This window comes from Corvus moneduloides, chromosome Z, assembly GCF_009650955.1.
Source record: "Corvus moneduloides isolate bCorMon1 chromosome Z, bCorMon1.pri, whole genome shotgun sequence".
NCBI lineage: Eukaryota > Metazoa > Chordata > Aves > Passeriformes > Corvidae > Corvus > Corvus moneduloides.
This window is the reverse complement of record NC_045511.1, coordinates 57,626,228-57,639,346: the sequence shown is the minus strand read 5'-3', so window position 1 is coordinate 57,639,346 and position 13,119 is coordinate 57,626,228. Positions and strand designations below refer to the sequence as shown.

The following is a 13,119-nucleotide window of genomic DNA, read 5'->3' as shown; positions in this document are numbered from 1 at the left end:
TCCAGTGTAGCTACAACTGAGAAAAATGAAGGAAGTAGTCTACTGACTAGAGAACTACCTTAAGATGAAACAGAGTTGCCCAAGAACCTGCCTCTGGGAAGCAGAAGGGGTACTATGGGAAGAGATAGGAAGTAAGCAACTTAGATAAGGATGCTGATCATTATAATGATATATCTGTCATCTCTACTGCTGTCCTTTGTAGCTTATTTGCCCAGCACATCATTTATCAGGGATGGATATGGGTTTAAAGAATTGACAAAATCCTCTTATCCTCTGAGCTGAGAGCCCTCCAATTATTCTGCTGCATACAAAACATTTTGGGTAATTTTTTTAGAAGACATTTTTTCCCTACTCGTATGTGTTAACAGTTGTATGAAAAACTTATGTATCAGTGGATCACTGGAGGATCCACTGGAGGACCTCCTTGAGAATTCTGGAACTTAACATGGTGATGCAGGTCGCTGTGTTAGTGTTAATGATTACTGCTACCCCAAAGATACCGAATGCCCACTGCTTACTCATCACCCTGCAGTTTACCTTGTATCATTCAAAGATTTAGGTAACAGTAGATCAGGTGATGTATTTTTTTCTTGACGCTCAAGGTAAAACAGGTGACCAGAAATAAAACTGCTTTCCTCTATCAAGTCTCCTATATTCAAGGGGACTTTTTGTCTACCTGTATTATTTGGTTTCTGCGCAATCTCCCCGTTACCTAGGGCTTGATTTAACCAAAGCAGGGTCTTGCTTTGACCATGTTGAGCCTTTGGCACTCAAGTCTTCTTTTGGGTTCTCTTTAATCAGGAAATTAGTTTTAGTTTTCTTCCTGTATACTAATGTACATAATTTTCTCTCGGGCAATGCTGTTGTGCCTTTGGCATGGGTAAAATGGGGAAATACAACTGCCTTGTGCAGAGATTAGCTTAAACAAATCATTACAGTTAGGGAGCGGGAAGAAAAGGTTGGGCAGCAAATTAAATCTCATGTTTTAAGTGCAGGTTTCACTTTTCTGTGTTTCAATATTAATGCAGACATCTTGTTGCTGAATTTTAACTGGGACCAGAATTTACATTAATCAATTCTGCCATGTGCTAGAGAAGTGGTATGACTTACTTCCCCCATGCCCTTTTCTACTTTAAAGAATATCATGACAGCTGGGAACATCAGTGTTTTCAACACTGTTTTGTTGACAAAAACACTGTTTTGTTGACAAATCATTGCCAACAAGGTACTGTGAAGAAACTTAGTTCTAGCCTAGCCAAAATCAGGACACAACAGAAGCTGTAAAACAGTCCAGCTTTTCTTAAATCCAAAAGTTTGAAAGAAAGGGGAGGGAGGTTGCTGATGGGAAGTTGCTTTAAGTTTGGGTGTGAAAAGCTAATCAAATGGATACTACTCTATTTATTGACTGTGCTTTGAAATATTTACATAAAGCCTGTCCTCTTTCTAGGCAGGTCATAGGCGATGATTGATTCTGTAGAAGGTAGACAACAACCTTGAGAAATAGAGAAAGAGGAAGACTAGTCAATTCTCCAAAAATTTGGAAATTTTTTGGTTTATAAAAGGATTTATTCTATTTGAGAATGTCGAGTGCTATTTGGAAAATTGAAAAAAATAATGCTTTATGGTTAATTAATTAGGTGGTAAGTGCAGATTTCAGAACTTAGTTTAAGTTTGTGGAAGCACAAATTTAGATTGCTGAACTGTAAAGACAGTGATGTCTTGTAGAACAAACAGTATTTTCTTTCGGTCTGTGATTTGGAACCAGAACAGAGCCAAGTATACAAAATCCAAGAGTACTTGAATTATTAATTATTACTCTTCCTGTGGACTGAGACAGATCATTTTACAGTGAAAAATGTCATCATCTGCTCATGTAAAAAAGCATGTTGAAACAAATGCTGTAGCAGAATTTTCCATTTTTTTTAAACCACTATCTATAAACCACTCACGCACACACATATATATACATATGTACATATATACATGTGTATATATACGTATCATGTATAAATAGCATATATATTTGTGTGTCTCTGTGTGTTTGTGTTTTAAGTAGTCATAAAACGAAGCTGGGAATAAAATGAGGACGTCCTGAGTAGATTTAATTTAGGATTAATCACACAGTGATAAGGAGGTGTACAAGAAAAAACTCTAGCACCTGCAGGTGTGAAAATACTGAAAATCTGATTAAAAAGGGAATGGAGATAAATAAGTCTCCTTTCCTTTATTGTCACTTCAGCAGCAGCCCTCTGGAAATTTTGTACCATATGGTAAAGAATGCAATAAATTATATTGTATTATATGACAGGTTAGTCATATATACAGGCAAAAAAAATACATAAAAGATATGAGTTTTAATATGTTGGGACAAGTTCACTGTGTTTTGTAAGGTGTCACGTTGGGAAATTTTGCAAATTCCAATTTATTTCATACATTTGTTCTATTTCAGGTCCCAAATCTGATCCCGGTTCTGATATTTAAATTGGGAAGACCTTTGGAGCCTGCACTTTACAGGGATATATTGTATACATTGCCTACACTCGGTGTACATAAGGTCAGAATGAAAAATTTTCAGTAAAATGAAAACTGTATCAATAAAAGGTCATGTATTTATAAAAATTATTTAGACTAAGCAATGCATAACATGCTTAACTGATTTTTAAGCTTCTCCATTGTCCGTTTCCCACACTTTCACGTGTCGGAGGAAAACAACTTTAAGGGATGGGACTATGCAATTACATGAATTTATTGTTTAAAGTAACAAACGCATCAGTCAAGGCGTGAGATTTTACACCACCTCCGAGTAATGGCGACTAGTCCCAAGATTTAGGGTTACATCGTAATTTATAATTTTCTAATCCAATAGATACTTAAAACGACACTTTGTTTTAGATTAATAACCTGTGGCACTTCTCAGTGCAATGCAGCTATGTCTTGACCAATAACTTCTCATGTCACGTACACATGATGTCTCTGTTATACCATTTACATTCTTAAATTAAACTATATAAAATCACACTATTATATTTTAAAACCCTTCACCAAAACACCCAGTGTACAATTTTACTTATAATGATAGGAATACAAGTTTGTAATCCTTTTGCTTAAAGTTCACAAATCTCTGTCAATTAAGCCAGACCTAGTCTCTTCCAGGGTTGTAAATCAAAGCCTCCTTTAATTGCAGGAGTTTCTACTCCTCTGTCTCCCACACTCCATTACTTTGTAGTATTTTGGATGGAATATGATATTTGTTTTAAGGTGTGATGTACATTACGCTTTACTGTCTACACTGTATGATCATTATATATGTCATGAGAGGATGCTCTTGGTCTTGTTATTTGCTAAAGTTTTTTGGAAAATGACTTTCAGTTTATTTCTGATATTCCAGTTGGACAGTTATTTCCTGGTTGTACTTGGTTGTAAAACAGTGATTTGTAGATTAGTCTTTGTCCTTGGACATACAAAATAACAACAACACTTGGTTAAAAATTTCTTTCAGGTTTGTGTAGCTCAGATTCTACGTGCCATACACATGCTGGGGAGCACGCCAAAGCTCAGAGCAATTGCCTCACGGCTGATGACATCGTTATGGGAAAGACAGGTTAGAATATCCTTGTAGTGTCACTGTAATAAGTCCAGTTGAAAAACTTCATTATCTCTAATGAAGGAAGAAAATAATTTTGGAGCATTACTGCTACTAGCATGTCATTATCAGCACTGTAACATAAATGGTGTTAATGGTGCCTATTCTGATCTTGTTCTAGTGAAATAATTTCAGTAGTATGTCTTTCATGAAACTTATTTTTCATTTCGTGAGATCTCAAACTGGGATTAGAAAATACATTTGTTTGAAGGACAGCTTTCTGCTTTTCCTTACGTGCAGTAAGAGCAAGACCTTAGTGTTGTGGTTTAACCCCAGCCAGCAACCAAGTACCACACAGCCATTCACTCACACCCCCACCACCAGTGAGACTGGGGAGAAAATTGGAAGGGTAAAAGGAAGAAAACTGGTGGGTTGAGATAGATTGTTTAATAGGGAAAGTAAAAGCTGTGCACATAAACAAAACAAAACAAGGAATTATTCAACTGCTTTCCATGCGCAGACAGGTGTTCAGCCATCTCCAGGAGAAAGATCACGTGTAATGGTGGCTTGGGAAGACAAACATCATGAGTCCAAACATCTCCCCCTTCCTCCTTCTTTCCTCCACTTTATATCCTGTGCATGATGTCATATGGTCTAGAATGCCCCTTTGGTCAGTTTGGCTCACCTGTCCTGGCTGTGTCTCCTCCCATTTTCACAAGCACCCCCAAACTCCTCCCCAGCATGAAGCATGAAAAGCAGAAAAGGCCTTGGCTGTGTGTAAGTCCTGCACAGCAGTTACAAAAACATCTCTGTATTATCCACCCTGTGTCCAGCACAAATCCAAAACACAGGCCCACACCAGCCGCTGCGAAGAGAATTAACTCTACCCCAGCCAAAACCAGCACAGGTTATGTGACAATCCTTTGCTTCTCATTTTTTAAAGGTGCAGTAGAGATGTGGTCTGCAAAAGCTGCTTAGATTTCAATGTAGCATTAGAGTCCAATAATGAAAAAAGGCAAAACATGGTATGCAATAATAAAAATCAAAGTGGTATTTAGAAGTCCTGTAGAAGTGTTACCAACTGAAAATCCTGTCACACTTTTGAAGGTGTGATGATCATTTTAAAATGAAATCTCTTCTAGGATCGAATTTACCCAGAACTGCAGAAGTTCTTGGCGATGTCTGATATGCCCTCTGTGTCTGTTGACAAAGATGCTCAATGGGAAAAGCTGATTGCTAAAGCTGCTTGTATAAGAGATATATGTAGGCTGAGGTAAGTGTGTTAGCCATCTTATATCTTTGTATATATTATATCTTTATGTATATATAAAACAGCTGTTTTCAGAAAAGCTGCATCATTATTTTTACTTATTCTGATACATTAATTCTGAGTAGTATTTTTCTAGTTGAGACACTGACTCAGCTGTTGCCAACCTGAGCAGCTACTAAGTTTGGGGTTTTCTATTATGACTAATAGAACATACGTATAAATGCTGTTAAAATTAAATGGCCTTCATCCTGGAACAAAAGGTGCATCCTATACTGATCCAGGATAGAAACTTCAGGCATAACACTTCCAAATTAGAAAAAGTGAGAGATGAAAAAATGGAAGAAACAGCTAATGGTCTCTCTTTTGATCTATTCAAAGAACGATATAATGTTTTTTCTGAAAAGCGTATTTTGTCACATGCACATTTTTGGTCTTTATTCACATGTAATACAGTGGTTGTGCAAGTCTAACTGGATGACACATTGAATCTTTTCAGCTCTAACAATCCATGAATATCAGTACTTGATAATAATTTACAGTTCCTGTAAAGAGTAATTTTAAATGCATTGGTATTTACTTCCTGGTTTTATGTGCACAATATAACCTTTTCTATTTGTCACTTACCTTGGGTTCCAGTTTTCACTTTTCTTCTTGAAGGTCAGTTACTAACAGCTGAGAAGATTCATATATCTTTTAAGCATCAACTAAAAAACCAAGGTCCTAAAGAAAAGATCTTTTCCTTTACCTCTTCAACCTTTTTCCATTATGCCAAACAGTAATTTTCAAGAAATTTTTTAAAAGTGAAAAGCAAGAGCGAAATCACAATGCACCTGTAATACTCTTTTTGCCAGGTAAATGGTATAGTTGGAGTTCAGGTGTATGCACACTCTTCATGCATGTAGAAATTATTTGGAAGAAAGTGTGAGCAAATAGATAAGTCACAATTTACCATGCATGTAAGTCACCTACCAGATACCTTTTACCAGAATGTCTTACAGAGATAGTATGAGGAACTGTTGAACACCTTGCCCACCACAACACAATAAAATTGAATGGATAGTTAAAGACTGGAAAGCTAAAGCAGCCCATGCAGTCACTGAGGGAAAGACAAAGGGCATTGCAGCAGAAAAAAAAACCGGAAAAATGTAGCTATCTGATATAAGAGGGACAGAAAACCTTTGGTGCCAGAATCTCCACCAATACACAGTAGTGATTACTTGCAGGAGACTGCAACAAAGAAGCGTAAAATAGTGTCTCTAATAGCACATTTGGACTTCCATTCTCAGTCCCTTCTTGAATTTTGTCATCTTTTGGTGTACACAACATGCTTAGATAAAACCATCTATAACTTAACCACTCCATGATCTCTTATTTGGAACTTGATGCCTGCTGATTTAATTCCCTGTGTCACTCAGCCATTAGAGCTCTCTGTCATATCCACCTTGTATTTTTTTTGTGTGAACTCCCAGTTCTAGGCAGTTTTACTTGTCACTTAAACAGAAGCAGTACTTAATAAATTTTTGTGTATAAATTATAGCTTGTGTGTATGTGTGAATATTGCCTTCTGTCTTCATGGTTTTTTCCTTTAGACCATACCAGCATGGAGCAGACATGTTGGCTGCAATTTCCCAGGTATTAAATGAATGCACAAAACCTGATCAAGCTTCACCCGCTGCCATAGTATTACAGGGTCTCCGGGCACTTTGTGAGGCTGAGGTAAGATTAAATTGGCTCGTCCTTGTGTTTTGAGTTTTGCTTGTGGTTCATGAACTTTTTTCCCAGTTGGCTTTTTTTTAAGAGTACACTGAATTGCTGCAGAATTTCTTTTTCTTCTGACAAATTTAATTCCTCTCTTCCAACATAAGTTCATAGTTCCTGGGAAGTTGTACTGTGACCTTCTGCTACAGGCGATCAGCCCTTCAGTGCGTGGGCTGAAATTTTAAATCAGCTTTGCAATTTGCTGCAAAGACGTCCTTCCATGCATCTTGCCTTGAGATTTGAAAAGAAAGACTGTTTGGTGCATAATTCTGATTGGCTGAAAAGCACTTAAATAATCTAATTTTTGTGTCTTCTTGCTGGCCTGCCCTGCTGGGTCTCATTCATAGAGTGTACCAGATAGGGAGTGAAATCACTAACAGCTGGGAGGATTCTCTTTTACCATAATGCATGTATTGCTTACTGATGAAGAGGACAAGTAAGCTTTGGGACAAGCTGCCCGTAGAGACTGTGCTGTGTCCTCCCCTGGAGATTTTCTCCTTCCTTTTGGATACAACCCTGAGCAACTGGATCTGATCTCATTGTAACCGTGCTCTGAGCAGGAGTCTGGGCTGGAAATACTCTGAGGTCCCTTTGAACCCAAATAGTACTGCGATGCTATGGTATCTCTGAGTTAGGGGACAAGGCTCTTTGTATCCACATCCCAGCCAGTGACATCGCAGGAGTTGTGATACAGGCACAGTCATGCTGTGAATCTACTACTGACAAGCTGTACTGTACAGGCCATCAGAGTAGTGGACTGATTATATCCTGCAGGAATATTTGATTACCCATTCTCTGCTGAGAATGTTTTCCACTAATACACTTTCACTGCAGTGTTTACTGCAGTAGGGCCACCCATTGCCACGGTATTTGAAATCACTTAGCAGTTCATGAACAGTACAGTGAATCATTCATAGATACCAGTATTCAGTATAATTAAAAATCTTCAGACAATGGCTGCTAAGAAACAATTTATTCAGGGTAATTTTTTGTTTGCCTTTGATGTGGAATTTGGCTCTTCTTAAGGTCGCATAGATTCTTGAATGTTGGCGTTGGTATTGAATCAGTTTTTTCCCAGGCTGGATTATATTTAGACTTTGTCTTGCAAAGAAGCAGGTGTTAGGTATATGATAAATGTCACATCCTACTCTAATAGCCTCATTTGAAAACAGATGTATACTGTACCACTGTTGAGGACTGGAAAGCTAAGACTACTCAGGATGGAAGGAAGGAAGGATATAAGGAAGGAGGAAAGGAAGATGGACAGACAGACTTCGTGGACATTACCAATTTTTCCTGTCCAAATTCAACTCGCCTTATTTCCCCAACTACAGTGTAATGTTGTGGGAGACCAAATCTACCGCCTAGCTGTTCTGAAACTTTAACAGGGAGTTTTCTTGTGGTTTGGCAAGCTGGGTGACCATTTGGGTTAAGTTATTTAGTCTGTCTCTTATTTATTATTTAGACTCTAGTTTGCAGTGCAGGAAGGACATAATCATAGAGATTGGTTTTGTTTCGGTGTTTTCTGTCTCTGTCAGTGACTTAAGGGAAAGGGATATAGTCTCCGAGCTTTTCTGTGTGCAGCTGCTTAGGTGTAAGATTTTAGAGAGCACGTAACTTTCAGTCAACTTCTGAACCAGAATAATAAATTATGTTTTCATACGTATAGTGTTCACTCAGTTGATGATGGAACCCTATACACCTATGGCTTTGTCAGGGTTCAGTTCTGAGAGTCTCAGAAAGGCTCCTTTGTAAAAGTAATGTGGTAACAAAATGTGCTGTAACATTGATTTCTTTTTTTTGGTTCACTCTTGTGTAAGAATAGTTATCCATTCTGCTGGCTGCAGTAATTATTTTGTATAAAGGTAGTGACTTTGCTCGAAGTGCATCCTACATGAATGGTGTTAATAGTATAAGCTTAGCTTTTGCAGGACTTGAAAGAAGGGCTAGCTCCCTCCTCCTCCCCCCCGCCCCAACTTCTTGTTTGGTAGGTATAACAAAACATCTTTAATGAATAATGCACAGTGACTTGCACATCAAAAATGGAAAAAACCCACGCAGTTCTTGCCAGATCACATTTCCTGTTTCTCGGCATGTAATTTGTTTTTTCTCCAGTGATTTCAACAGAAGCTAGTGTACTTCATATGAGGCTCTTCTGGCATCTAATTGATTTCATGTATCAAGTAGAGTATGCAAGCCAAGAAACAGTCAAGAATAAAATTGCTAAGTACAGTTTTTAGATCCCCTTTCCGTTTAAATGTTGTTGTTCTCTGTTTTTCTCCTAAGACTTCTCACCCTTTTAGGGCAGTAGGTCACCTGAAGCAGAAGTGCTTTGTCTCTCCTCATCATCTGTATAATTTAGCTTTTAATTTTTCCCATCTGGAAGTCAGTGTTTTGTGCGGTGGCAAGCTTGCTATTTTAAAATAAATTTTAAAAATAACAAGAAAACATAAATGTAAACTAAAAAGCATTGTACCAAAAGTGCTGTGTGGTTGTTAATGTCTCCAGATGACAATGATGTATTAATTGGAACAAACCAGAATGAAAAAAACCCACACAACAAAAAATGAAAACAGACTTAAGAACTTTTACCAAAGTATGACACTAGTATGTCTAGATCTGTAAACACGTTTTCTGAATAGCACCGATCCTTTTTTTTCAGACAGTAATTGGCATACCAGTTTTGTAAAGTTCTCTTATCTTGCTAGTTTTCTAGAATATTTTGCATTTTCAGAGGACAGCTTTGTCAAGCTTAACAGTGTCTATGGAATCACAGAGCTTTTCCTTGGGGATTCATGACTAGCAGATAAACTTCATCATAAGATATTTATCACAGTTGCCCATTCCTCCAGGAAGACATCATGTCAAGGTTATTACTGCTTTTATAACCTTTTTTTGTTTACTGTGGGTTTTATGGTGTGTAAAGTACCAGTTTCCCCACTGTTCCCATCCCCCTGTTCCGGTTTATAGTATGTCATTTGGTAGGAGTTTTTTGTAGGACAGCTGTTATGTTGCAAGTCGAGGAAATACCTTTTGAAAAGGAATTCTATAGTCCTAAGCTAAATCTGAAACTTCTGTTAGAATGCTGGCCATTTTTAAGGCCTTTTTTCACCTCTTAGCTGAAGTTGGAGAATATGTGTGTTACTATAGGAAAGAATGAAATTAAACATGCTTGGCTAGCTAATGATTTGTTAGTCTTCGTAAATTACGGTATCCAATTCCACAAATGCACAACTTCTTTTCTCTACATATTAATACATGTTGTGTTTTCCAGACAACTAACTCATTACAAATTTACTATTTCTAGATAGCTGAGGAGGAACTTCCAGTTCTAATAGATATGTCTGCCTTTCTGAATGCTGGAAGACCTTTTTTCTTATTCTTGCAAATGGTCTGTTTTGAAAGAATGGAAAGAAAGGTATCATTTTCCCTTGGAATGTTATCAGATGAGGTCTTTCTAGCCATCAGTGGTTGTTACCATAGAAGCACACTCATGGGTTTGCTATTCCTGAAATGGATTCAACTCGAAATACATCTTTGGATTTTTAAACTGCACCCTGATATGTGTTTTACACTCACTGAAGTGACTGCTTAATTTGGCAATTATCTGCATTCAGTGTTACCAAATATTCTGGTTTTTCAGTGCAGAATAATACTAAAACTACCTTTCTTAATGCCTTTGGGGAATATCTTCATAAACATGCCTTTATTTGATTTCATTACATAGGTGAATTTGTGTTTCTCAATGTCTTCATTTTCTGTTTCTTTGTTGTAATTTTTTATGCCTGAAAGACCTTTTCCTGGAATTTTCTCAGATTATTCAAAGTCCTGATTTGCAGTTTTTCCCTTTAGAAGGCTGAAAATTATACTTTCCTTTGCCATTGCTATTTTTAAATTTTCGTCTAGACTTTGGTTCTAAGCATACATGGTTTGGGGTTTGGGGTTTTTCTTTGTGTTGTGGTTCTGTGGGGAGGGTGGAGTAGGGTGAATAGAGTTGTAGTTTCTTGGGGTTTTTGGTTTTGTTTGTTGGGGTTTTTTGTTGTTTATTTGGTTTGTATTTTTTCCTATTTTGTACTCCTTTTTTTTGAAGTGGAGCCTGAAATCTGAAAGACAAATGGTAACAACAGATTATTATAGACAGAATTATTTTAGATATGGTGGCAAAATTCTGAAATATTAAGTTCTCCACAGGTAGCAACATTAAGGTTTGATGAAATACTGCACTGGAATTACTTAAGTTTTCAGGAAAATACATGGCTGGTTACCAAGAGAACTGTTTCTCTGGTTACCTGGAAACTGTTGTTTCCAGGAAGGAAATTATGTATCCTGGAAGACCAGTTATGCATCCTGTTGTGCTCTAGTTACAGTGTAAATGTGTTCAGTATTAGGTATTAGTGTTTAGTATTTATTGTAGTTTGACAGTTTCCAACGGTTTCTGGATTCCTGAACTTTTGTGTTTTGCATTTGTTCTGCAAATTTTTTTGGTTTTGATTGATTTTAAGTATTAAAGGCATTTTGTTTTGGAGGGTTACCAGCAAAAATAGATTCCTTGGTGACTCCCTCTGCTTTCTTCCTGTTGAATTCCCTGAGACAGCTTGCTTTTTAGCTAATTTGACGAAGTTAAGTAGAGCACTGATGTGGTATGAAGAGAGATGTACAGCTTTGTGTATTGCTAACAGTGTGCTATTTATTCCTACTGGTAGTTGCTTTCCCTGGTGAAGTACTGTGCAGTATTACTGTGTTATGTCAGTTGATATACTAGTGAATTTTCAACATGCTTTCTTTTTTACTGTTTATGAACCATATATTAATTCCTGTTCTCAAGAAGGAAGAGCAAGGACAAGCACTGGAAAGAAACATTGTTTAAGTGAAGTTGGGATAGCTGTTAGTAAGGATGCTTCCCACTTTGCTTCCAGGTTGTTTGTATCCGTTCTACATGGAATGCTCTGTCACCAAAGCTGAGTTGTGATACAAGACCCCTCATTTTAAAAGCACTGAATGAATTGTTTTCCCTGGTTCCCTCATTAACAGTGAATACAAATGAATTTGAGGTAGGTACTTATGGAGTAAGGTGAGTCTTTCTTTTAGTATACATTTGTATATAACTTCTACAAGCGCCTGCTTGATTTTGATAAAATTGCACCCACTACCTAGTTCAGATTAGTCAAATGCACGTTTATAGTTTCACAATTTTCACTTGCATTAGTGAATCCTGGGAGATAGGTGGGAAATTCTAGTGCGAGGCTAATCCATGGTATCACTCTCACAGAATGCGAGGACATGTGGATGGAGTTCAAAGCTGCACCCATTCCACTTTCCTAACTCAATGTATGTTGATGTGGCAATAAGTTGTTTCAGGTAACTGCCTCTATTTCAGCTGCTTATTTGGTCAAAGAAAACATAAATGCGTATTTCCTTTGCTTTTGTAGAAATTCAAAGCTCAAGTTATCAGCTTTCTTTGGAGCAATACACAGAACAAGGTAAGTGATACAATTGAAAATGTTGATTTCTGATGTCAGTAAGGGATATTAAGTTTTGTACTTTTCTGTCAAGACAGTGTCAGTAATCTCATTTTCTAATAGGGTTTTGTTCTTGTTGCTTAACACTGTTTCTGAGGCAATGTACTACACATGAAACGTGGTAACTGAAGTAACTTCTGCCATTTCCAAGGAGAATTACGAAACAAACTCTGCACTAGTATGACCTCACCTCAAGTCCTGGGGGCAGTTTTGGGCACCACAATATGAGAAAGATTTTAAACTGCTTGAGAACATCCAAAGAACGGTCACAAAGATGGTGAAGGGCCTTGAGGGGCAGCTGAGGTCACTTGTTCTGTTCAGCCTGGAGAAGAGGAGACTGAGGACAGACCTCATCTCAGTCTGCAGCGTCATCACAAGGGAAAGAGGAGGGGCAGGCACTGATCTCTTCTCTGTGGTGACCAGTGAGGGAATGGCCTGAAGCTGTGTCAGGGGAGGTTTAGGATGGATATTAGGAAATGGTTCTTCCCCTAGAGGGTGATTGGGCACTGGAACAGGCTCCCCAGGGCAGTGGTCACAGCACCAGCCTGACAGAGTTCAAGAAGCATTTGGACAATGCTCTCAGGCACATGGTGTGACTCTTGGGGTTGTCCTGTGCAGGGCCAGAAATGGGACTTGATGATCTTTGTGGATCTCAACGTATTCCAACTGAGCATATTCTGTGATTCTGTGAAACTAGTTTAACTTCCTCTGGAAGATTTCAGCCTTGACATGGTGAAGCATTCTTGACAAAGATGCTGCTATCACAGCTAACTCAATTCATTTGTGGAGCATTGTAATGCAGTGGGAATGTTGGACTATCATCACCATGGGGCTGGTGGAAGTAGCGTATTTTAGTTTAAGACTAAGACTTCTGTCGGTCTATTTTAGCCCCATGGTTAACCCCAGGTGACAACTAAGTACCATGCAGCCATCCTTGTGGTGGGATGGGGAGGAGTACTGGAAAAAGGTAAACCGCATGGGTTGAGACA

General features: G+C 38.0%; 1 protein-coding gene across 3 annotated transcripts in view; it reads left to right on the top strand.

Annotated features, from left to right (window-relative positions):
- Positions 1-13,119, top strand: part of FOCAD (focadhesin) — a 96,557-nt gene that overhangs the window by 41,305 nt on the left and 42,133 nt on the right. For all 3 annotated transcript variants that reach the window (XM_032095771.1, XM_032095770.1, XM_032095773.1), the window contains 6 exons: positions 2,450-2,554; positions 3,500-3,601; positions 4,726-4,856; positions 6,443-6,569; positions 11,528-11,662; positions 12,041-12,091. In XM_032095771.1, the coding sequence (XP_031951662.1) occupies positions 2,450-2,554; positions 3,500-3,601; positions 4,726-4,856; positions 6,443-6,569; positions 11,528-11,662; positions 12,041-12,091 (651 nt within the window). The remainder of the gene's footprint in view (positions 1-2,449; positions 2,555-3,499; positions 3,602-4,725; positions 4,857-6,442; positions 6,570-11,527; positions 11,663-12,040; positions 12,092-13,119) is intronic.